General features: G+C 44.8%; 1 protein-coding gene across 1 annotated transcript; it reads left to right on the top strand.

The window, feature by feature from the left end:
* The first annotated feature begins 2,745 nt into the window (after positions 1-2,745).
* On the top strand, positions 2,746-3,894 carry LOC124664981. Its single transcript, XM_047202383.1, has one exon. It carries the CDS (start codon positions 2,746-2,748, stop codon positions 3,892-3,894), a length of 1,149 nt encoding a protein of 382 aa, XP_047058339.1.
* The last annotated feature ends 22,232 nt before the right edge of the window (positions 3,895-26,126 follow it).

Consider the following 26,126-nt stretch of genomic DNA (forward strand, 5'->3'; position numbering starts at 1 on the left):
AATAGTAGCACATAACCATCAGCTTTCTTAAATGTTGCCTATACCTTTTGAAGATGGTACAGAAAATGAGAGGCGAATTTATGTAGCAAATCAGACCATAGTACATGCTAATTGCACGGATAAGTTAGTGAGGTCTACTGCTGCCAAACAGGACTCTAATGGAGGCCTAATGATGATTGAGCCGCAGCTGCTAATTAAGCCTAACACTTTTTTTTTTTTTTGAACTGAATTAAGCCTAACACTGATGGGACTCTGCTAAAGCCAAATGCTAACATGGCTCTAATTAAGCATAATGCTAACAGCACTCTAATTAAGCCTGATTCTAAGCAGGACTCATGGAGCTCAGGGCGGATGAAGGAATGTACAGCTCCAAATTACAGACAACCCACCAGTTCTTTGTACAGCTCCAACACATCTTGCCTCGTCACTTCCTGCATAAAGTGAGTACAGAAGAAATTATGAGTGCTTGTGAAATAGAATTAGAAGAAATTTGAATGATCCACTACAGAAGAGAGGCATCAAACTGGCATATGAAGACAAATTACTACTGCCAAACAATTATGAACCGATTCATGCTTTAAAATAACGCAACACTTTGCCAATTAGAATGAAATAGACACCAGTGGAAATTGATCCCAAAACATGATTCAGTTTCATATAAAAATGTAGTAGTTGGAATTTGTTCTACAAATCTGCAATGAAGAGCTAATGGGCAGCAACAGCACTATGTATTCATGCATCTCGAGCAGCTCAGACTAGCTAATTCTGCACATCACGAGTCACTGTTTAGAGCAAACCTAAACTAAAACATATCTGGGTGGTCACACGGATATGGGCACCAAAAACTCCAAACTATTCACCTAAAGTTCTCTACTGGTCTGCTAGTTGTTCAACACGGTGTCGACAGGGTCGGTCGGCCGCCAGCCAGCCAGAGGTTACAAGGAAGAAGCAAAGTTTGGTCTTGGGTGAGTAGAGGGCCGTACAAAAACAAAACATGCTGGATACCAGCAATCTTAAGCACTTATAACAACCAGTGTGCTACATATGACAATTTAGTTAACAAGTACATATAGGAAAATCCCTATCTTGCATATGACAAACGGAAAATCGCTTCCGATGCATATACATGCAAGTCAAACTAAACCATGGTAGTTCATAAATCAACAACACATCAGTACAAGTAATTAGCTAGCATAGCTTCAGCAGTACCAGGATGTGCAATTCCTGAGTCATTACCTAAATAAAGAGATATAATTCAAGTTTGACAATGAGCTGATTGCTAGCTCACATACAAATGATTGGAAGAACCATGGAAAATTCAGATCAAGAAAATAAACCATGGATAAGCTAATTAATCAAATCAAATATTAATCAGCAACATGTTTTCGAAAAATTCACCACTCCGTTTGCAGATCTGTCTTGTTTTCAACAAGATTTCTTAGATCAGTTAGCTCAGTTTCTGTAAGAAAAAGAAAAAGATGGAAGCAGGCAAGCTATGCGCACTTACGAAAATAGCTCATGCGCAAGCACTAGGAATCACCAAGAAATGCAGCATTTCCCGTATTTCAACATGGACGCGAGTCTACTAATCCAGTGAGACTGTTTGCTCTATTCTTACCACGGCTCTAGGAGCGGGAGGTTCTGGCCAGCCTAGCAGCAGTTGCGCCACCGGAACCATCGCCGGGAGCAGCAGGTCGGAGTGGTGGCCAGCAAGAGCAGTGGGTCAGTGACATAACCGCATACACTTGTGCACCTCACATGTTAGAAAATGAAGCGAGGATTACTATGCATAGCACAGACATTAATCACAAGAACAATTACTTAACAAACATCATGAGATTGCATATAAGTGATCTAGGGTTCAGGCAACACAAAAAATAAGAGGAAATCAAGTACACGGCGTCTTCTGGTCTTGTATTCGTAGGCGTGTCTCGGCCGCCCAAGCTATCTGGAGTGGCATTGTCCTCTGGTCTGGTCTTGTCTTGCCACGCCACCGACCGAAAAGTGCTCGCCTCACCTCCGCCGCCCCACGCATCCTCTGCGTCGCCGTCGCCATGGAGCCTCTCAGCCGGCCAAGCGATGTGGACACAGTCTTCGTCGCCGTGGCCGTGGCCAATGTCCAAAGTCACAAGTCACGCGATAGCCGACGCGCGGCTAGGGTGGCCATGGGCTTTGTACTTATAGGCGGTGGCGGGGCACGTGGCAGCTTAATTAGAGGAAGGTAGGTTTGAAAAATCGAGGAGGGAGGGAGGTAGAAGAAGGAGAGAGAACCGAGGCAGTCGCGCGCGCGGCGGTCGAATAGAGAGAAAGAGAACGGAACCGATGGAGGCGCTTCGATCGTGTCGATCGAGTGCAAGCGTAGGCCACACACGCGCGCGCGCCAGCTAGCTAGCTATTGGAGTACGTCTTGATCGAGAGAGAAAAAAACCATGCGCGCGTACGTGTGCAAGCCAGCCAGCTGGCTCCGATCGTTGATACCGATTCGATGGATGCGTGCGTTTCCTTCCCTTGAGTAGGAGGAGCACCCGTTTGGCAGGTCGGCTCGGTACACACGCAGCGGCGCGCGGGAGGACGCCTTCGACCCGGACCGCTTCTTCTCCGACGCGCGCGGGAGGCCGCTCGGTTTCTTTTTCCGAGATTGCAAGGCCAGGCCCATGGCCCACCTTGGTGGTGAGCATAAAAGCAAGGGAGAAAGACCACGACTATGCATAGAGGTTTTGCAGCGCAGCCGCCTGTTCCCGCGAGATGCCGAGCGAGCTGAAGCGCGACGCAGAGGATGCTGGTTCCACGTCTCCGAGCCATCGCCGGAGAATCAACGACCCCGACAAGCCGATGTACCTGGTGGTGGAGCACAAGGCCGGGAAGAAAAAGGACGCCAAGCCTGCCGACTCCGCACCCAGCGTCAGCATCGCCGGCGCAACAACGCCTATGGTCCCCCTGCACCTCAGCCAACCCGGCATGTCCTTCGCCGCGGTATCGTCGCCGCAGGGGTCCTGGATCGTCGGCGTGGGCGGGGAAGGGCAGGGTCACACCATAATCTACGATGTCGCGACCTCCAAGGAGTTTCACGGCCCCGACCTCAGTACCAACAAGATGGATCCCGTCCTGATACCGTTCCGCGGCCAGCTCTACGTGTTCTCGCGCCGCCCCTCCGTCAAGTGGGAACCGAGGGTCCTCGACTACCTTCCCTGGTTCGAGCTGATCTGCTTCAAGGATGGCCGCCCTAGGTGGAATCATCTCACCAAAGATCTCGAGCCGCCGCCCGTCTTCCCGTGCCGCATCAACCCGATCGAATACAGCAACCCGCCGGAGATTTGTGTCGCCGCCTACGCCACGGTTGGCTCCCATATCTTGCTCTCCGTGCAGCTGGAGAACGCCGGCAAGGTGAAGAGGAAATACAAGGGGACCTGCGGGTACGACGTGGACAGGGATGTCTGGGAGATGGTGCACGCCATGAATCTTCCTTTCCTCGGCGAGGCTGTGCCCCTCGGCGACCACCTCTTTCTTGGCCGGTCCAGAGTCAGGGATGGTGCTGCCGTTGTCTACTCTATGGAGGTCTGCCAATCAGCAGCGTCTGGGAAGAGCGAGCTGTCCATTAGAGAGGTTAACGTGGTGGTGGCGCCCAAGGGCCGCATTGTTCTTGGGGATCTTCTCTTCCCTTTGGAAAGGGGCTGGTTTTCCTCTGTTTGCGTTCGATCTGCTGATCCCGGCCCGGAGTCAAAGTTAGTAGACAATGTACGTGTTGTTCAACGCAAATACGTTATGGTGGGGTATAATGCTGCTGAGAACCATGCGACAATTGAGAAGCAGCATCGCCAAGTTTACAAACTGGTGGTTGATCCATCTCGTCCTTTGGCTCATCCTTCCCCGGTGGCTGCTGCTTTCACAGTGTAATAATGCCACAGCCCACGGGCCTCCTGTTTTCAGCTGCCGCTGCGTATCCTCCAGTTTTTATTCCTCATCCGTATACTCTTCACATGAATGATGTATCAACATTACTAATAGGACTGAGCATCTCTAACAGACGCACCAAAATGTGCGCATAAAAAACACCAAAATACAGCGCGGAAGCGACACGCGACGCTCTAGCAGGCGCGCAAAATACGGCACGTGCTAAAAAAAGTTGCCGTGTGCGGGCTTTTGCGCCATTCTACGCGCCAAAGCTGGCGCGCCGCTTCCAGCGCGCTATAAAATGAGGCGCGCGCGCACCCAACTGCCAGGAAGATTCAACCGCGCGTCGCATCGCCACCGCTCCACCTCGCTCCGCGCGTCGCTCTGCCTCCCCGCGATGCCGCCCCACCGCCGCTCGAGCTCCGGCTACCGCGGTGTCTACGCGCGCCCGAACGGGACCTTCTATGCCGAGATCTGGAGCGGCGAGGAGCGCATCAGTGTTCGGCACGTTCGAGACGGTGCACGAGGCGGCGCGAGTACGACGCGGTCGCCCTGGCGCCTCGGCCGCTCTCGGTGTTCGATGAACTCGACGATGTCCGGACGCGGCAGCAGGCGGAAGCCCTCACGCCACCGCCACCGGCCGTCACGCGCGAGGCAAGGCAGCGCCGCCGCGAGCTCAAGCGGCCGCCTCGTCGTCGCCGAGCGTGACGAGCGCATGCGCCTTGAGTGGGCGCGGCGCTTCCTGGAGGACGTGGCCGCGGTGGTCGCCTTCTACGCCGAGAAGGAAGAGGCAAAGGCGGCGCAGAAGGTGGCGAAGAAGCACGGTCGGGGGGCGGGGAGGGCGAAGAAGGAGACCAAGAAGAAGGAGAAGGCCGCGAAGAAGAAGGAGGAGAAGAAGAATGGCGCCGGTCCGTCGACCATCACCGTCGACTCTTCCTCCTCGGATTTCGAGTGGACGTCGACTCCGGTGTCGTCCACAACACCGAACTCCTCCGACTTCGACTGGGAGTCCTATTAGTGTAGTCTAGTTTTAAGAAATTCGGTTGTAGCAAATGTGGGTTGAACTTTGCAATATATTTATATTTTCAGTATATTTTACATTTTGTTTGATCTATTTACATATGCAATTGGGTGAAAATTGTTCTTTTGGACTAGCTCTTGCCGACGCCGCGCGCTATGAACCCAAATATACAAGACCCGATATAGCGCGGCCGTTGGAGATGCTCTTAGATCGGGCATAGCCGAGAGCTCACCTTGTGAGTTCTCGGTGACAATACTATCACTTACGTCATACAGCCAAAAAAAGAGATAAGAAATTACATAAAAGAAAAGTCCTGCTACAGAGATCGAAAACTTGAAACACACCAGCTTCTCTGTAAGCGACGGCCCAAGAAGGAAACAATGCACAAACACTGGTCGTCGTCCGATCATAGATCTTATGTTTTCACCCCGAAGAATGTCCTCCTTTCAAAACAATGCCTTCAACAAGAACATTGCTAGGCACAACCAATTAAGGCCAGGCCTTGTATTTTCACCCCCGAAAGATAGAACTTTGAACTACTCTTGTGTAGTCGCCCCACATACAACTCGTTGTTTAAAGTCACGACGCTCCAAGCCAATTCCACCTCACCACCAAGATCTGACCACCATTGCTCTTCCACCGATCTCGGCTTTCTTGACCTTCTCCGCCAGCACCATGGAAAGAAAACGAGCTCCATGATATTAACTGCCAGCAAAGCTTCGAAGCGTTCCCTCTGAAACCAAACGGTCGGATAAAAAACATGGGTGCGCCCGACCGAAAACACCCACTCCAGCAATCTTCGTGCATTGATCGCACAATGAATTTTGTCGGCAGGACCTTCCGAACACGACAATCCAGCCAGCCTCGTGGGAAGAAGCTTCCGACCGATCTTCACTTGGCGCGAGAGAAACCCTAGGACAGCCACCTTTATTTGGTAGAACGGCAGGCCCCCTCGCCGCCGCCCACCGGTCGACCTCATCAGCGGAAGAGGAGGCCGCCACCGACCACAAACCCGTCAACGAGTCGTCCGCCGCCACCCCAACACCGAAGAAGGCCACCAAAAAGGCTATTCATGATATTGCACACGAGCTAAAGTAAAAAAGGCTAGGGGGCATATTTCTCAAATTGGACTTCGAGAAAGCCTACGATAGGATGAATTGGGACTTTCTGCGGGAAGTTCTACACCGCAAAGTTTTCTCGGGTATGATGGTCCATAGATTAATGCAGCTGGTTGATACGTCTCCGACGTATCGATAATTTCTTATGTTCTATGCCATATTATTGATGATACCTACATGTTTTATGCACACTTTATGTCATATTCGTGCATTTTCTGGAACTAACCTATTAACAAGATGCCGAAGTGCCGCTCTCGTTTTCTCGCCGTTTTTGGTTTCGTAAATCCTAGTAACGAAATATTCTCGAATTGGACGAAACGAAGACCCAGTGGGCCTATTTTTCCACGAAGCTTCCGTAAGACCGAAGAACATACGAAGTGGGGCCACGAGGTGGCGACACCACATGGCGGCGCGGCCAAGGGGGGCCCGCGCCGCCCTATGGTGTGGGCCCCTCGTCGGCCCCCGACTCGCCCTTCCGCCTACTTAAAGCCTCCGTCGCGAAACCCCCGATGCGAAAAACCACGATACGGAAAACCTCACCGAGACGCCGCCGCCGCCGATCCCATCTCGGGGATTCTCGGAGATCTCCTCCGCACCCTCGCCGGAGAGGGGATTCATCTCCCGGAGGACTCTACACCGCCATGGTCGCCTCCGGAGTGATGAGTGAGTAGTTCACCCCCGGACTATGGGTCCATAGCAGTAGCTAGATGGTTGTCTTCTCCTCATTGTGCTTCATTGTTGGATCTTGTGAGCTGCCTAACATGATCAAGATCATCTATCCGTAATACTCTATGTTGTGTTTGTCGGGATCCGATGGATAGAGAATACCATGTCATGTTAATTATCAAGTTATTACATATGTGTTGTTTATGATCTTGCATGCTCTCCGTTACTAGTAGAGGCTCGGCCAAGTTTTTGCTTTTAACTCCAAGAGGGAGTATTTATGCTCGATAGTGGGTTCATGCCCGCATTGACACCGGGACAAGTGATGTAAAGTTCTAAGGTTGTGTTGTGCCGTTGCCACTAGGGATAAAACATTGGCGCTATGTCCGAGGATGTAGTTGTTGATTACATTACGCACCATACTTAATGCAATTGTCTCGTTGCTTTGCAACTTAATACCGGAAGGGGTTCGGATGATAACCCGAAGGTGGACTTTTTAGGCATAGATGCAGCTTGGATGGCGGTCTATGTACTTTGTCGTAATGCCCAATTAAATCTCACTATACTTATCATGTCATGTATGTGCATTGTTATGCCCTCTCTATTTGTCAATTGCCCGACCGTAATTTGTTCACCCAACATGCTTTTATCTTATGGGAGAGACACCTCTAGTGAACTCGTGGACCCCGGTCCATTCTTTTAATACCGAAATACAAATCTGCCGCAATACTTGTTTTTACTCGTTTTCTCTCGCAAACAATCATCTTCCACACAATACGGTTAATCCTTTGTTACAGCAAGCCTGTGAGATTGACAACCTCACCGTTTCGTTGGGGCAAAGTACTTTGGTTGTGTTGTGCAGGTTCCACGTTGGCGCCGAATCTCCGGTGTTGCGCCGCACTACATCCCGCCGCCATCAACCTTCAACGTGCTTCTTGGCTCCTCCTCGGTTCGATAAACCTTGGTTTCTTTCCGAGGGAAAACTTGCCGCCGTGCGCATCATACCTTCCTCTTGGGGTTGCCCAACGAACGTGTGAAATACACGCCATCAAGCATATTTTCCGGCGCCGTTGTCGGGGAGATCAAGACACGCCGCAAGGGGAGTCTCCACTTCTCAATCTCTTTACTTTGTTTTTGTCTTGCTTTATTTTATTTACTACTTTGTTTGCTGCATTATATCAAAACACAAAAAAATTAGTTGCTAGTTTTACTTTATTTACCGTCTTGTTTGCTATATCAAAAACACAAAAAAATTAGTTTACTTGCATTTACCTTACTTGATTCATCATGTTTCCTTTTAATTTTACCACAAAGAACATACCGGTAGGACAAGGGTCTATAATTGGGAGGAACAATATAGAAGAATTTTTCACCCATGTTAGTACCGTTGAAGATTTTGAAGATAGACACTTGGTAGAACTTGCTCCTACTTATGAAATTGCTGCCGCCGCTTTAGTTCGCTTGTTGGAAACTAAATTTGTTAATCTCAATCCTATAATCCAACACATGTTTCTTACACTTGGTGATTTGGAAGAGGGGGAAAAGAAAGATTTTGTTTTAGAAACCCTTCTTAGAGAATTTGGTGGTCTAGCAAGAGAGGCTAGAAAGGTCTTCGCTAAATTTAATATGCTTGGTTCTCATACTAATTTTGTTGGTCTCCTTGAAAAAATGGATATGGATAGGATAAGGTACACTAATAATGCTAATGATGGTGGGGAGATCAAAGCACCAATACCATGTAAACTCCTAGCTATGAATGATGCACTAGAAAATAACTATGCTTGGCTTGTTCCCGAAAATTTGTTCGATGAGAGTAGCAAGCCCAAGACTAATGAAAAGGGAGACGCTGAAACTTATGTATCCAATATACTATGCATGGTTGAGAAAACTCCAAACCCCGCCGTAGGTGCACCACCCTTCGATAATACTTGAGTTACACTTTCTGCGCCTAGCCGAAAGGCGTTAAAGAAAAGCGCTTATGGGAGACAACCCATGTTTTTACTCCAGTATTTTTGTTTTATATTTGTGTCTTGGAAGTTGTTTACTACTGTAGCAACCTCTCCTTATCTTAGTTTTATGTTTTGTTGTGCCAAGTAAAGTCTTTGATAGAAAAGTAAGTACTAGATTTGGATTATCGCGCAGCTTCCGCATTTCTTTGCCGTCACGAATCTGGGTCTATCTCCCCGTAGGTAGCTCAGAAAATTAAGCCAATTTACGAGCATGATCCTCAGATATGTACGCAACTTTCATTCAATTTGAGCATTTTCGTTTGAGCAAGTCTGGTGGCCTAATAAAATCCATCTTTACGGACCGTTCTGTTTTGACAGATTCTGCCTTTTATTTCGCATTGCCTCTTTTGCTATGTTGGATGAATTTCTTTGATCCATTAATGTCCAAGTAGCTTTATGCAATGTCCAGAAGTGTTAAGAATGATTGTGTCACCTCTGAACATGTGAATTTTTATTATGCACTAACCCTCTAATGAGTTGTTTCGAGTTTGGTGTGGAGGAAGTTTTCAAGGATCAAGAGAGGAGTATGATGCAATATGATCAAGGAGAGTGAAAGCTCTAAGCTTGGGGATGCCCCGTGGTTCACCCCCGCATATTCTAAGAAGACTCAAGCTGTTTAAGCTTGGGGATGCCCAAGGCATCCCCTTCTTCATCGACAACATTATCGTGTTCCTCCCCCGAAACTATATTTTTATTCCGTCACATCTTATGTACTTTGCTTGGAGCGTCGGTTTGTTTTTGTTTTTTGTTTTGTTTGAATAAAATGGATCCTAGCATTCACTTTATGGGAGAGAGACACGCTCCGTCGTAGCATATGGACAAATATGTCCTTAGGCTCTACTCATAGTATTCATGGCGAAGTTTCTTCTTCGTTAAATTGTTATATGGTTGGAATTGGAAAATGCTACATGTAGTAACTCTAAAATGTCTTGGATAATTTGATACTTGGCAATTGTTGTGCTCATGTTTAAGCTCTTGCATCATATACTTTGCACCCATTAATGAAGAAATACTTAGAGCTTGCTAATTTGGTTTGCATATTTGGTTTCTCTAGAGTCTAGATAACATCTAGTATTGAGTTTTGAACAACAAGGAAGACGGTATGGAGTCTTATAATGTTTACCATATGTCTTTTATGTGAGTTTTGCTGTACCGTTCATCCTTGTGTTTGTTTCAAATAACCTTGCTAGCCTAAACCTTGTATCGAGAGGGAATACTTCTCATGCATCCAAAATACTTGAGCCAACCACTATGCCATTTGTGTCCACCATACCTACCTACTACATGGTATTTATCCGCCATTCCAAAGTAAATTGCTTGAGTGCTACCTTTAAAATTCCATCATTCACCTTTGCAATATATAGCTCATGGGACAAATAGCTTAAAAACTATTGTGGTATTGAATATGTACTTATGCACTTTATCTCTTATTAAGTTGCTTGTTGTGCGATAACCATGCTTCGGGGACGCCATCAACTATTCTTTGTTGAATATCATGTGAGTTGCTATGCATGTCCGTCTTGTCCGAAGTAAGAGAGATCTACCACCTTCATGGTTGGAGCATGCATATTGTTAGAGAAGAACTTTGGGCCGCTAACTAAAGCCATGATTCATGGTGGAAGTTTCAGCTTTGGACATATATCCTCAATCTCATATGAGAATAATAATTGTTGCCACATGCTTATGCATTAAAGAGGAGTCCATTATCTCGTTGTCCATGTTGTCCCGGTATGGATGTCTAAGTTGAGAATAATCAAAAGCGAGAAATCCAAAATGCGAGCTTTCTCCTTAGACCTTTGTACAAAGCGGCATGGAGGTACCCCATTGTGACACTTGGTCAAAACATGTGCATTGCAAAGATCCGGTAGTCCAAGTTAATTAGGACAAGGTGCGGGCACTATTAGTATACTATGCATGAGACTTGCAACTTGTAAGATATAATGTACATAACTCATATGCTTTATTACTACCGTTGACAAAATTGTTTCATGTTTTCAAAATAAAAGCTCTAGCACAAATATAGCAATCGATGCTTTCCTCTTTGAAGGACCATTCTTTTTACTTTTATGTTGAGTCAGCTCACCTATCTCTCTCCACCTCAAGAAGCAAACACTTGTGTGAACTGTGCATTGATTCCTACATACTTGCATATTGTACTTGTTATATTACTCTATGTTGACAATTATCCATGAGATATACATGTTACAAGTTGAAAGCAACCGCTGAAACTTAATCTTCCTTTGTGTTGCTTCAATACCTTTACTTTGATTTATTGCTTTATGAGTTAACTCTTATGCAAGACTTATTAATACTTGTCTTGAAGTACTATTCATGAAAAGTCTTTGCTTTATGATTCACTTGTTTACTCATGTCATTACCATTGTTTTGATCGCTGCATCCACTACATATGTTTACAAATAGTATGATCAAGGTTATGATGGCATATCACTTCGTAAATTATCTTTGTTATCGTTTTACCTCGCTCGGGACGAGCAGTAACTAAGCTTGGGGATGCTTGATACGTCTCCGACGTATCGATAATTTCTTATGTTCTATGCCATATTATTGATGATACCTACATGTTTTATGCACACTTTATGTCATATTCGTGCATTTTCCGGAACTAACCTATTAACAAGATGCCGAAGTGCCGCTCTCGTTTTCCGCCGTTTTTGGTTTCGTAAATCCTAGTAACGAAATATTCTCGAATTGGACGAAACGAAGACCCGTGGGCCTATTTTTCCACGGAGCTTCCGAAGACCGAAGAACATACGAAGTGGGGCCACGAGGTGGCGACACCACAAGGCGGCGCGGCCAAGGGGGCCCGCGCCGCCCTATGGTGTGGGCCCCTCGTCGCGCCCCCGACTCGCCCTTCCGCCTACTTAAAGCCTCCGTCGCGAAACCCCCGATGCGAAAAACCACGATACGGAAAACCCACCGAGACGCCGCCGCCGCCGATCCCATCTCGGGGATTCTGGAGATCTCCTCCGGCACCCTCGCCGGAGAGGGGATTCATCTCCCGGAGGACTCTACACCGCCATGGTCGCCTCCGGAGTGATGAGTGAGTAGTTCACCCCCGGACTATGGGTCCATAGCAGTAGCTAGATGGTTGTCTTCTCCTCATTGTGCTTCATTGTTGGATCTTGTGAGCTGCCTAACATGATCAAGATCATCTATCCGTAATACTCTATGTTGTGTTTGTCGGGATCCGATGGATAGAGAATACCATGTCATGTTAATTATCAAGTTATTACATATGTGTTGTTTATGATCTTGCATGCTCTCCGTTACTAGTAGAGGCTCTGGCCAAGTTTTTGCTTTTAACTCCAAGAGGGAGTATTTATGCTCGATAGTGGGTTCATGCCCGCATTGACACTCGGGACAATGGATGTAAAGTTCTAAGGTTGTGTTGTGCCGTTGCCACTAGGGATAAAACATTGGCGCTATGTCCGAGGATGTAGTTGTTGATTACATTACGCACCATACTTAATGCAATTGTCCGTTGCTTTGCAACTTAATACCGGAAGGGGTTCGGATGATAACCCGAAGGTGGACTTTTTAGGCATAGATGCAGCTTGGATGGCGGTCTATGTACTTTGTCGTAATGCCCAATTAAATCTCACTATACTTATCATGTCATGTATGTGCATTGTTATGCCCTCTCTATTTGTCAATTGCCCGACCGTAATTTGTTCACCCAACATGCTTTTATCTTATGGGAGAGACACCTCTAGTGAACTCGTGGACCCCGGTCCATTCTTTTAATACCGAAATACAAATCTGCTCGCAATACTTGTTTTACTGTTTTCTCTCGCAAACAATCATCTTCCACACAATACGGTTAATCCTTTGTTACAAGCAAGTCTGGTGAGATTGACAACCTCACCGTTTCGTTGGGGCAAAGTACTTTGGTTGTGTTGTGCAGGTTCCACGTTGGCGCCGGAATCTCCGGTGTTGCGCCGCACTACATCCCGCCGCCATCAACCTTCAACGTGCTTCTTGGCTCCTCCTGGTTCGATAAACCTTGGTTTCTTTCTGAGGGAAAACTTGCTGCTGTGTGCATCATACCTTCCTCTTGGGGTTGCCCAACGAACGTGTGAAATACACGCCATCATTGGTCTCGGGTGGCCAGACTGCGATTAACGTTAATGGGGAGATCGGCCCTTATTTTTGCAACTCGCGGGGCGTGCAGCAGGAAGACCCGCTATCACCAGTCCTAGTATGGTGGATGGGCTGGCAGCGATGCTAACTATGGCTAATGAGGCGGGGCACATTCAGAGGGGTGGTTCCGCACCTCATTCCATGGGGAGTTTCGCACCTTCAATATGGCGATGATACGATGATCATGATTGAGCCGAGAACATTGGGGGTTGTGAATCTCAAGCTACTTCTCCTTGATACGTCTCAAACGCATCTATAATTTTTTATGCTCCATGCTTGTTTTACACCAAGTCATATGTGTTTTGTTTACACTTCGTTCCACTTTTACATGATTTCCGGCACTAACCTATTAACAAGATGCCACAGTGTCAGTTCCCTGTTTTCTGCTGTTTTTGTATTTCAGAAAAGTTGTACAGGAAATATTCTCGGAATGGACAAAACAAAAGCCGAAGTCAATATTTTACCGAAACAAAGACAAAGTCCAGAGGGGGGACGAAGAGAGCCGCAGCAGCAGTCGGCTCAAACCACCCCTAGGCGCAGCACGGACCTGGTCCGTGCCTAGCGTAGGTCTAGGCCCACCAGGCGCCCAACCGACCTCAATTCTCCGCCTATTTATACATCGTCTCGGGAAAACCCTGGATACCCGAGCCTCCATCCACGAAAAGTTCCGTCGCGGCCGCTATCGCTGAACCCATCTCGGGGTTCAAGCTCTTCCCGGCACCTGCCGAGGGGGGAAATCATCGCCGGAGGCATCTACATCGCCATGCCCGCCTCCCGAAGTGATGCGTGAGTAGTTCATTCCGGGACTATGGGTCCATAGCAGTAGCTAGATGGTTGTCTTCTCCACTTTGTGCTTCATGTATCGATCTTGTGAGCTGCCCTACATGATCAAGATCATCTTTATGTAATCCTATATGTTTGGTTTGCTAGGATCCGATGAATATTGAATACTATGTTGAGATTGATTATATATTCATGTCATATGTTATTTGTGATCTTGCATGCTCTCCGTTGCTAGTAGAAACTCTGGCCAAGTGGACACTTGTGATTGCAAGAGGGGGTATTTATGCTCGATAGTAGGTTCATGCCTCTAGTTTCCCGGGAGAGTGACTTTATAACTTCTGAGGTTGTAGATGTGTTGTTGCTACTAGGAAGAAAACAATAATGTTTTATCCAAGGGTAATTCTATTGTTTACTTTACACACATTGCTTAATGCGGTAGTCTGTTGCTTGCAACTTTATACTGGAAGGAGTGCGGACGCTAACCTGAAGGTGCATTATTAGTCATAGACACAGTTGGATTAAAGTCTATGTATTATGTTGTAATGCCCAATATCAAATATCATAGTAATCATCTTGTCATGTATGGTCGATATTCTATCAATTGCCCAGCTGTAATTTGTTCACCCAACATGCTATTTGTTTATGGAGAGACACCTCTAGTGAACTGTGGACCCCGGTCCTATTTCCTTTACTGATAAATTCAACTGCAATCCTGTTCTGTTTACTTTCTGCAAACATCTTCTTTTATTCGATACATCTAATCCTTTGTGTTCAGCAAACCGGTGAGATTCAGTGGCGGACCCAGCCCAAACTTTTAGTGGGGGCCTTAGTGAGTGGGGGCCTTATTTCTTGGCTAAGTGGGGGCCCAATTAGTAAACTAGTAAGCTTCAACACTGTTAAACAAAAAATTGACGGGGTGCCTAGGCCCCCACTGGGCCCAACGTGGGTCCGCCCCTGGTGAGATTGACAACCTCACTGTAATTTGGGGCAAAGTACTTTGGTTGTGTTGTCTGCAGGTTCCACGTTGTTGCTGACGCCGGTAGTGCGCCCTGCCACTAGTCAGCCAGCAATACCTTCAGAAGTCACGCCTTTCTCCTACAGGTCGGTTAAACATTGGTTTCATACTGAGGGAAAACTTGCTGATGTGCTCATCACACCTTCCTCTTGGGGTTCCCCAACAGCGTGTCTGCATAAGACGAGTATACGCCATCACTCCTCTCCTTTGAAAATATGTTAGGGCCGAAGATGGTGGTGACAGGGGTCAATGGGGAGGAAAAGCGAAGGGTCGCTCACTTGCTAAACTGTAAACTAGGCAAATTTCCCATCAAGTATTTGGGCCTTCCGATTAGTGATAAGGGCATCTCCAACGGGGCGACCCATCCCGTGCCCGCGCGTCCGGATGGGTCCAGCCGGACAAAAACCCGGCCCAACGCGGGGACGCATCGCAAAAGCGGACGGCCGCGGCGTCCGGAACGACGCAAACCCGGCCCAAATCTGGGCCGGGTTTGCGTGGCCGCGGATGGCACGCGGCGTCCTCGCGTGTCCGCCCTGTCCGCGTGGTTGGCCCACGTCGCTTGCCCCGGTCCTATTAAATGTGGACCGGGGAAGGGGACGGTCCCTATCCGAGTCCCCACTTTCCACTCCGGCCGCACGCGCGAGCTCGAAGCTTCCGCGCCGCCATGGCCCCGAGCGCGAGTTCGAGCCGTCCGCCAACGACCACGAGGCCGGCGGCCAGCGGCAAGTCGCCGCCGCCGGCGTTCGCAATGGGGCCGCCGGCGCGCTCCCGTGACGCGAGCGGATCTACGTCACCGTAGCGGTGGCGCAGATGTCTCGGGACGCCGGCGTCCCAATGCCGTGGGGGACGTGCACCTCCCCACGGCCGGCACCCGAGCCCGGATCGGGTTCCGGTGCCGCCCATCCCGGCTCCGGCCGCGCGCGCTACGCCGAGATCCGGAGGCGCCGCGCTCAGCTGCCGGCGGACCTCCGGCACGACCCCGCGTACGGCGACGCAAGTCCCAACTGGGACTTGTGGTTCGAGGTGGAGCACGATGCGCGCCGGCGCACATGCTTCACATCCGCGACGGCGCGGCCTCGCGCGCAGCCAGGCACAGCTGCTAGGCGGGCTGGCCGCCGCCCGGCGGCCTCTACATCAACGAGCCCGCGCCCCGGCCCCAGCCCGCAGCCGCAGCCCCGGGAGGAGGAGAACGACCCGGAGCCGCAGCGGCGCTCGCGGCGTCCCGCGAGCAGCAGGACCTCGACGAGCTGGCCAAATGGCCGCACCTCGCCGAGGCGCCGCGCACCTCCGCACCGCGGAGGGGCGGCCAGGAAGGCCCAGGAGGACGCCCAGGCGGACGCGTGGGCCTTCCTCGAGCTGGCGCGCCGTCAGGAGGAGGCTACGCGTCAGGCGGCGCTCCGGGAGGAGGAGGAGCACCGGGCCGCGCGCCTGGCGGAGGAGGAGCGCCTGGCCACGCAGGCCGCAGCGGAGGTGGAGCGCCTAGCCACGCAGGCCGCAGCGGAGGAGCAGCTCCGACAGGAGTCCGCGCGGAGGGCACGGCTGCGCAGGCCGGCGAGCCCGCCGAACGCGCACTCCGCCTGGGAAAGGGCGCAGTGGGAGCCCTGGCCGGAGTCCCCGGTGCCCTCCGGCGTGTCGAGCCGGAACAGCGCGTCGCCGCCGGGGGCGTCGTCGTCATCGACGCCGACGATGACGAGTACTACTGGGGGTATTACTGCCGGCGGCCACCGTGCTCGCAAACCCTGTCTAGGGTTTCTTTTTTTTTAGTTTAAAGCCCATATAGGGCTTTCTTTTGTGTAAAAATTGCCCAAAATAGGGCTAAGTTTAATTAACCACTAGTTAAATGTTATTTTTGGCTGTTTTCCTTTTTTATTTTCATATGCAGTGCGTCCGCGCGTTGGGCGCAGCGTGCGACCCAAACGGACACGCGGACGCGGGGCGCTGTCCGGGTGTCCGTTCGGCCACCCAAACGGCCCAAAACGGACGGCCCAGCGCGTCCGTTTGGGTCGCCCGGTTGGAGATGCCCTAAGGCACTAACGGTGGCTGACTGTGGTTTTCTCCCAGAAAAGGTGGGTCATAGGGTTGACCCATGGCAGGGGCTTTTCTTAGCCTCGGCTGGGAGGTTGGAGCTCACTAACTTCTGCTTGTCCAGCATGCCGATGTTCGCCATGGGAATCTATATGCTCCATGAGACTACTCATGCAGCTATGGACAAACCCATGTCCCATTTGTTGTGGGAAGGAACTGGGACTAAGAGGAAATACCATCTGGTGGACTGGGCTACGGTGTGCAAGCCCAAAGAATTTGGGGGACTGCGGGTCCTGAATACCATGAGGATGAATATTGCCCTTTGGGTCAAATGGATTTTGAAGCTCTACCATAACACATAGGGTTTATGGGCAGACCTCCTAAGAGCGAAGTACTTAGGGGATAAAGATCTTTTCTCCCCAGAGGTGCGGAGCAGGGGCTCGTAATTCGGGGATGCTATCCAGAAGAAAAAATGGTACTTCAAGTTGGGAGCCAAGCATAAGGTGTTGATACGTTGATGCATGTAAAATGTATACATAAACTTTGTCCTTTATCATATTGAATTCCTACATATTTGCAACATATATGATGATAATACCATGTTTTACATTGATTTATGGGGATTTACCAGTGATCCCCTTTGGTTTATAATGCTACAGAACAGGAAAAACCATGTTTTGTGTATTTTTACTTTGAGAGACCTATACGGAGTCAAACTGATCTGAGATTTTTGGAGCATTACTTTTTCATTGGGAGGAACAGCATGGGCCCTGGAAGCTCACCTGGAGACGCCCGAGGGCCAAAACAGACCAGGTGGCGCAGCCAAGAAGTCTGGTCGTGCCACCCAACCTTTTTTTGCCGTCGATCACCCATTTGCCCTGTTTCTTTCGAGAACCGACGTATTTTGCCCTAAAAACAACTATATATATGACCCCAAAGAGTTCTCTAGAGGAGAGCGCCGCAGAAAGACAAAAACACTAAAACGGAGGCTGTTGCAGAGAAGATTAGAGGGGGAAACTCCATCGGGATCACCGCCGGAGGGATCTCCACCATCTCCAACGTCTTCATCATCAGCATGACCAAGAGGGGTATTCCACCCCTGGACTACAGGTTTGAGGCGGTAGCTTGATATATTTCTCTCATGTTCTCCAGAGTTCTTAGTGTCATATGAGCTGCCTATCATGATTATGGTCATATTTGTAATACCTATGTGGTGGATCATTATTCTATGATATTGTTTTATGAGGTATGATCTTATTATATGGTGAGATATATTGATAGATGCATATTATGTACCCTGATCCAACATCTATGCAAGAGCGTGTGTGGGGTGATGTGTGTGTTAGATGGAGTAGCATGGTTTTAGTGATTGGATAGTTACAATGTGTTCAAGATATATTATGGCTTTGCCTTTCTTTTGCTACCTCACTAGAGATAAAGTGAATGTATGTGCAATGTTCATCATGTGACAACAATGATGATATTGTTTGTTCAAGGTAGCATATTTGATATTCAAACTTCATGTCAAAGTACTTATTGATATGCTATGTTAATTCTTAATACAAGATTGATGAAGTTTATTTCTTGTGGAGTATAAGAGAGATGTGTTGCATCATCTCTATGTTAGGACGTGATGCCCATATTAATTCTGATCTTACATATAATATTATCTACACCTTCATATCTCATTGATGAATTGTTTTTTGTCCACCACAACTTTACGAGGAAATAGTCAAGTGAACCTCGGTCCAATTTTTATCATAAGAAACACCGTATTGCATTTACATTGTTTTCTATTTGCTGCACTATTTTAATCCGAAAATACAAAAATATTTACTTTTCTTATTTGCATCTAAAACACCAAAAACAATCGACCTCTTTACAGTTTTTTTACTTAGTTATCTTATCTAGTTTAGTTTTTACTTGTTTTATTTCTACTTGTGTTATTTACTTACGCGAAACCTTGTGCTTGACAACCACATGGTAGAGTTGGGGACACAAGGCATTTACTTTACCTGCAGGATTGCTTGAATAAGAGAGAAGAGTACACTCTTTCATCCAGTTCCCCGAGAGTTTGATATAAACCCTCGAGTCACCCTTCTAGGGAAGATACTCCCTTGATATAACACTTTGCACTTGGATTCCCAACGAATCAAGATCTTTTTGGCATTGCAAGTAGCCGTAATCAAGAGTATTTTCTAGCATCTTTGCCGGGGAACTGAAAATAGTTGCATTACAGTGGCTGTTGAGGTAACAGCACTATGAGCTCTCTTATCTCTTTTAGATTTTGCATCCAATTTTATTTGTCTTGTTTTTAGTCTTTGTTTGCTTGTTTTTAGTTTTTTCTTATTAGTTATCTTTCTTAAAAATTGAAAAACACATAAAAATTCATTTCATTTTTAAGCAATTTATGATTAGGCAACACAAAAGAGTGAGAATGGCAACACAAGGGTGCAACCATGTTACCCACAATAAGAAATTTAAGAGCAGCATAAATCTCATGATAATGATTACAATCTATAGTACTAGATTTGCTAATTTGAATACCACAACGCTGAGTTGCATGTTAATTTTTTATGAACTCTATGATAAAATTAAACCTGCTAATATGGATCCTGGGGTGTTAAGGGTCAAGTTATTTCCACACTCCCTTATAGGATTAGCTAAGACATGGTATGAAAATGTGCCTAAAAAGGAGAGACTATGGTTTAATCCAAGAGCTTCATTTCTAGAAAGATTTGAGAAATGCACTATTGAGCATCAAACACTTATTCTTGATTTTAAGCAACTAGAGAAAGAAAGCATTACTCAAGCTTGGAAAAACTTTAAAAAATACACATGCAATTTGGAACATGGGCTAAGGGATTATATGCTTTTGAATAGTTTCTAGTATGGTTTAAATCAGCAGAGCAAGCATCTTCTAAATAAAGAATCCGACATACGCTTCCTCTTTAATAAAACTTATGATGCTTGTAATATATTGGATGGAATGTTAGTAAAAGAAAATATATACAAGGTCATAAAAGAAGCTGGAATTAGAGATATGTATGTCAAGTAAAACTTTGAGGAAGAAATACATGAAGAGGAAACTATAACTTTGAATACTATGGATGAAAAGAAACTCTTATGCTTACTAATGATAAAAATATTGAAGAAGTTAAGATGCTTAGTAAAATTAGGGAACAACTCTTGGATCTTTATAAATGTAGCTTGAATGAATTGATTGCTACACTTGAGAAATTTGCTATAATATTAATCAAGCTGGTTTTGGTTCCTATATTTCTAACTATGTTATTAAAGAAAAGATTCAGAGGTATAATAATAAGGTCATGATACCACCTAAGCTTGTGGATGTATGGATCCCCAAGATTTTAATATCTATTTACAAAGAAACACACCATGCTATTCTAGATTAGGATCAAGTGTTTCTGTTATATCAAAAGAGCTATATGAATTACTCAATCTTAAAAATATGGAAAAAATGCTCTATTGATTTATTAATTGCTGATTATTCAACCAAAAAGGCTATAGGCAAAGTAAAATATGTAATGATTGAATTGCATATGACATATGTACCTGTTGATTTCATTGTTATGGACATGGGGAGAAATACTTCTAGTCCTATAATCCTTGGAAGACCTTTTCTGAGACCAACAAGAGCTATCATTGATTCCAAAGAAAGGAATATTAAGTTTCAAATCCCTCATAAGAAGTGTATGGAACACTATCCAAGAAAGAAGGAGGTAGCATTTATGCTACCACATAATTTCCATGTCACTTGAATCAAGTAAGTAAGCTTAACTATATGGCTATAAAGAAAGCGCTTTACGGGAGGACACCCGAGATGTTTTTATTTGTGGTTTATATTTTTGCATGTTTTCTATAGAATGTTATTTTTCTTTTAGTTTACTCTCTGGTTTTTAAATAAAGTATCAAGTTTTTACCCATTTGGATGTTTAAAGTTCTAAACAAATATGGAGTTGCTGATTTCAGCGCTACACTTTTTAGTGCATGATTTTTTCTCCTTATTGGTAGCTCCTAAAACTTTTATATTAATGATGTAGCTTCAAATTTTCATCATATATTTTTACGTAAATTGGCTTAATTTTTTGAGGTGTCTAAGTCATACTAAAATTTCGGTTTGTTTGTAGCAAAAATTCTGGATAGATTCTGCCTTGCTTTGTCAAATCCATTCTTTTGAGTGTAAAAATGATTTTTACTTAGATCTTTTGATATGCTAGAATGAGTAGAACATTATGTGATCTCTGGTTCATGATGAAGATATAATTTTGTTCTTGAGTAAAATAGCAGCAAGCATGATTTCTTTTTACCTCTAATGTCACCCATTGAAAAGAATGGGAAGAAAAGTTTGTGTTGAAGTTTTTTCACAGGAAATGGAAGAATATCAAACTAAGATGATTCAAGTATGATGAATATCATAAAATTGGGGATGCCCATGCAACCCCATTGGACTCATTATAAAATTCCTGGTTTGAGCACCTCTAAACTCTATTTTTTAAGCAACATAGATTTTTCATAAAAACTTGAAACGTCCTTGTTTTATTTGTGTCTTGTTTTGTTTTGTTTTAGGACCATCATATTGATTGGTTATAATGCATATGCATGAGCTACTGGACCAAACTCTTTATCTCTGAATGTTCAAAGTAAAATAAGTTGCATGCTTTTAAAAGAAAATGAGGAATGCCTAAAAGCTGAAATTTATTTTATGTATTGTATCTCTAGTTTCACATGCTCTATTGAGTGTTTATTTGTTATTCACCTTATTAAGTGCTACTTATTACTAGTATAAATAGATGTTTAATTTTAAAGATCATTGTTTGATGATGCTTTTAGACCTCTTGCTAGCCAAAAACTTTGAATTCTTACACAAGCATAGACTTTTTTCCAAGCTCAACTCAAATCAAATGTCTATCATATCTACTTACATAGCACTTGCTATTCCAAGTAGTGTGTGTTTTGCCTCCAACCTTTTCAAAATTTTCTTTTTGTGTAATTTAAAGCTCATAAGAAAGTTTGGTAGGAAATACCACTATGCATGTTGTTGGTTTGACTGATTATGAGTAATGAGCTAGACCGTAACCATGTGTACTGTGGAAGTCTTTCAACATTGCACTTTTCGGGGTATTGCACCCTGCGTTGATCATCATTTATTGTGTTTTGTTGATGGCTATCTCTTGTGGAATGAATGGCAGTTATTTTAAGAAAGTAGGCATGCATTGTTAGAGAAGAGAAATGGGCCGCTAACCGAAGTTATGCCTAATCATGGTGGAAGTTTCAGCAACGAGCATCCTCAATAGGAAGATCAAAAAAGAGTTGTGTGAAAAAAAGAGTTGTGTGAAAAAAAGAGTATGAGAAAACAAAATAAAGTGTATGAGAAAAGAGTGAGAGAGAGTTAGAGAGGATGCTCAACATCTGTTGTTCATGTTGTCCTGATATGGATGCCTATATATAGTTGAGATGAACATCTCCTTTAGTACTTTGTACGGGCGGTATGAAGGTAACCCATTGCGATACTTGGTTGAAACATGTATGTTGAAAGGTCTTGGTAACCCGAATTTGTCAAACGACAGGTGTAGTCCTTATCATTCAAGAAAATGAGGCAACACTTAATCATAAGAGGTCAAACTCATGACACAAAGATATCATCATACATGAGATAATTGGCACCCCATCCTTATTATTATTGTTGATATGAATTGCATAGCTCAAAACCATGTTTTATGCGCTCTACTTTTTATTTGGTTGGAGGTTTAGCACATACATTCCTTGCTTACTTGCTTGCATTCAAGAGTCAAAAGAAATATTCCTGAAAAGGAGAGGACAAAGTCTTCCAACAATTCCATAGGATTCATAATGGTTATCATTCATGTTATTTACAATGCTATTTACTTTTATGCATGCTATGTAGAATGTAAGAGTTATCACTTGATGAGTTCATATTACTTATTATCATTCTTTATTAACTGAACCTTGTGATACTTTGCATGATAATTTAGAAGCTATATATTATGAACTCCAAAGTTCATGTTAGTTTTGCCACCTTCCTGCTCGGGACGAGCATAGGTTAAGCTTGGGGATGTTGATGCATGTAAAATGCATACATGAACTTTGTCTTTATCATATTAAATTCCCATATATTTGCAACTTATATGATGATAATACCATGTTTTACATTGATTTATCGGGATTTACCAATGATCCCCTTTATTTGGTTTATAATGTTGCAAAATAGGAAAAAACCCTGTTTTGTGTATTTTTCACTTTGAGAGACCTATACGGAGTCAAATTGACATGAGGTTTTATGAGATTTGATCTTATTATATGGTGAGATGTATTTATAGATGCATATTATGTACCCCATTCTTAAGTTTATGTTCTGATCAAACATCTATGCAATAGCGTGTGTGGGGTGATGTGTGTGTTAGATGTAGTAGCATGGTTTTAGCGATTGGATAATGACAATATGTTCAAGATCTATTATGGCTTTGCCTTTCTTTTGCTACCTCACTAGGGATAAAGTGAATGCATGTGCTATGTTCATCATGTGACTGCAATGATGATCTCGTTTGTTCAAGGTAGCATATTTGATATTCAAACTTCATGTCACGGTACTTATTGCTATGCTCTATTAGTTCTTAATACAAGATTGATGAAGTTTCTTTCTTGTGGAGTATAAGAGAGCGGTGTTGCATCATCTCTATGTTAGGACGTGATGCCCATATTAATTCTGAACTTACATATAATATTATCTGCACATTCATATCTCATTGATGAATTGCTTTTTGTCCACCACAACTTTACGAGAGAATAGTCAAGTGAACTCATGAACGCCGGTCCACTTTTTATCATAAAAAACACCTTTATATTGCTTTTACATTGTTTTCTATTTGCTGCACTATTTTAATCCGAAAATAAAAAAATATTTACTTTTATTATTTGCATCAAAAACACCAAAAACAATCAACCTCTTTATAGTTTTTACTTAGTTATCTTATCTTATCTAGTTTAGTTTTTTACTTTTTTTTATTTCTACTTGTGTTATTTACTTACGCGAAATCTTGTGCTTGACAACCACACGGTGGAGTTGGGGACACAAGGCATTTACTTTACCTGCATGATTGCTTGAAGAAGAGAGATGAGTGCACTCTTTCATCAAGTTCCCCGAGAGTTCCATATAAACCCTCGAGTCACCCTTGTGGGGAAGATACTCTCTTGATACAACACTCTACACTTGGAGTCCCAACGTATCAAGATGTTTTTGGCGTTGCTAGTAGCCATCATCATACGTGCAGTTTACATCATCATTATTGTTACATATATGTTTAGTTTTCATATATATATATATATGCATTTTTAGTTGATTTCTGGAACTTTCCTACCAACTCCCCTTCATTGGTATTTAATTCCTGGCAGGAAGAAAATCTCCTTTTTTATTGTTTCAGGGACCTTCTAGACACCTAAAAACCGAGGAAATTTACCTGATCAGTTTTCACATGAAGAAAGACCGTGAGCGAAAGAAGTATGCGAAGGAGGCCACGAGGACCAAACGGAACTAGGTGGCGCACCCAACATGTCTAGGCGCGCCACCTAGGCTCGTTTGAGCCTCGGGCATCGTCTCGGGCCCCCTTTTATACCAGAGCCTCCGTTTCGCCCAAAAACCTAAGCCATATTTTTCACGAGATTTATTGAAGCGGAGGCGGAGGCGAAGGTCCTCTCCTACTCTAGGAGAGAGCAGATCCTACTGCTCCGGTGCCTTCGGTGAAGGGGAAATCGACGTCATCGACATCACCACTCCTCCTTGGCTTGGGTGGAGTGATGGCCTACAAGAACACAGGGCATGTTTTCGTGGAATTATTATTTCCGGTTTTTATATCGTGTCCCAACGAGGATCGTAGGAGGATGTTTATCTGCGGTGTTTCTGTCGCACCCAAGATGTCACAAGTATTAGGTTGATTGACTGGAAGAATTGAAATGGAAAATAGTGAATGTAAATGATGGGGTTTTGAAGTGTTGAAAATGCAATAAAGTAAAGTGCATAAAAGTAAACAACTATTAAGAAGTAAACGAGTTTCTGCATATGTAAAGGTAAGAGCGGGGGGATTGAGTTCATGGTGATAGTGAATGTGCCTAGCGGAATAAATGTGATAAGTTAATATGATTCTTCCTATTTATATATGAGAAGGCAAGCAACCCAAAAGAGATAAAGACTCCTCTTGGTAGATTTCATCTTCCTCCAATAATCCTTCTACCTTTTACCAAAGTCATGGTCAGCGCACCCATAGTTTTAAAAACCGGACCGGATCGGCGGTCCGACCGGAAAAAACTGGAACCAGCGCCTCCCTCGGTCTTTTAGGTGCACTGGACCGGACAAGGAAGTGAACCGGGAATTTTGTGGTCGAACCGCCGGTTTTCAACCAAACCAAAGGAAACCGGAGGTTGGTCCAACCGGTCAGAAGAAATATCTGAGGTCGCGAGCGGTAAAACAAACGCTCGGGCGTTGGGAATCAAACCGTGGTCGTGCGGGTTGAGTGCATGAGCTTCTCCTGTACGATGTAACCACCTAGCCCGAGCTAGTTTTGTGATAAGAACACGGAAGACATCCTATTTGATCGCTATTTCGCTATTATATAACTAAAAATAATAATTAATTTCTAATTACCGGTCCAGCTACTGAACCGAGTGAACCAGTGGTTGGATGAGTGAACCATGAACCGAGAGCCACACCGGTTCGGTCACTGGTCCGGTTTTTAAAATTATGAGCGCATCTATTAAGCTTTAATCTTGGTGGTTCCTTGTGATTCCTCGAGTATTGCTAGATCCTCTTTGATATCGGCCGTGTTACTCAGGGGTCGTTGATTCACTATCAAACAAGTTCATGTCTATGAGTTCTTGAGATCATGTTATGTGGCCCTTAAATTAGATAACAACTTTAGGTGCACATAGACATTCATACTGATATATAATCATCTTAATCATAAATTCGCAAATGGATGGAATAAAATTGGCACATCACATCTCACAAATACCCTACATCTTCCATGCCAATGGGATCTACTCACACATAAGAGGAGAATATCATAATTATATCAAAGCAATGTAAATGGAGTTCATCTCGATATTACCGTAGCAAGCCACAATAAGTGAAGAGCAAATCAAATACACCCCAAGATGAACTAGAGGTTTCAATCCCTAATCTTACAAGTATGAATCTCTCTCTGAATTTACAAGGATGTTGCCTAGAGGGGGGTTGAATAGGCGAGCTATAAAACTTCTACTTTAGGGCTTAACAAGGCGGAATAAAAATATGTTTTACTTGTTAAGCACAAAGCCTACAAACTAGGGTTTGCCTATGCGCACCAACAACTATGCTAAGAAAGATAAGCAACAAGCTGATAGCAAACTAGATATAGAACATCAAA

Source organism: Lolium rigidum, chromosome 6 (genome assembly GCF_022539505.1).
Source record: "Lolium rigidum isolate FL_2022 chromosome 6, APGP_CSIRO_Lrig_0.1, whole genome shotgun sequence".
NCBI lineage: Eukaryota > Viridiplantae > Streptophyta > Magnoliopsida > Poales > Poaceae > Lolium > Lolium rigidum.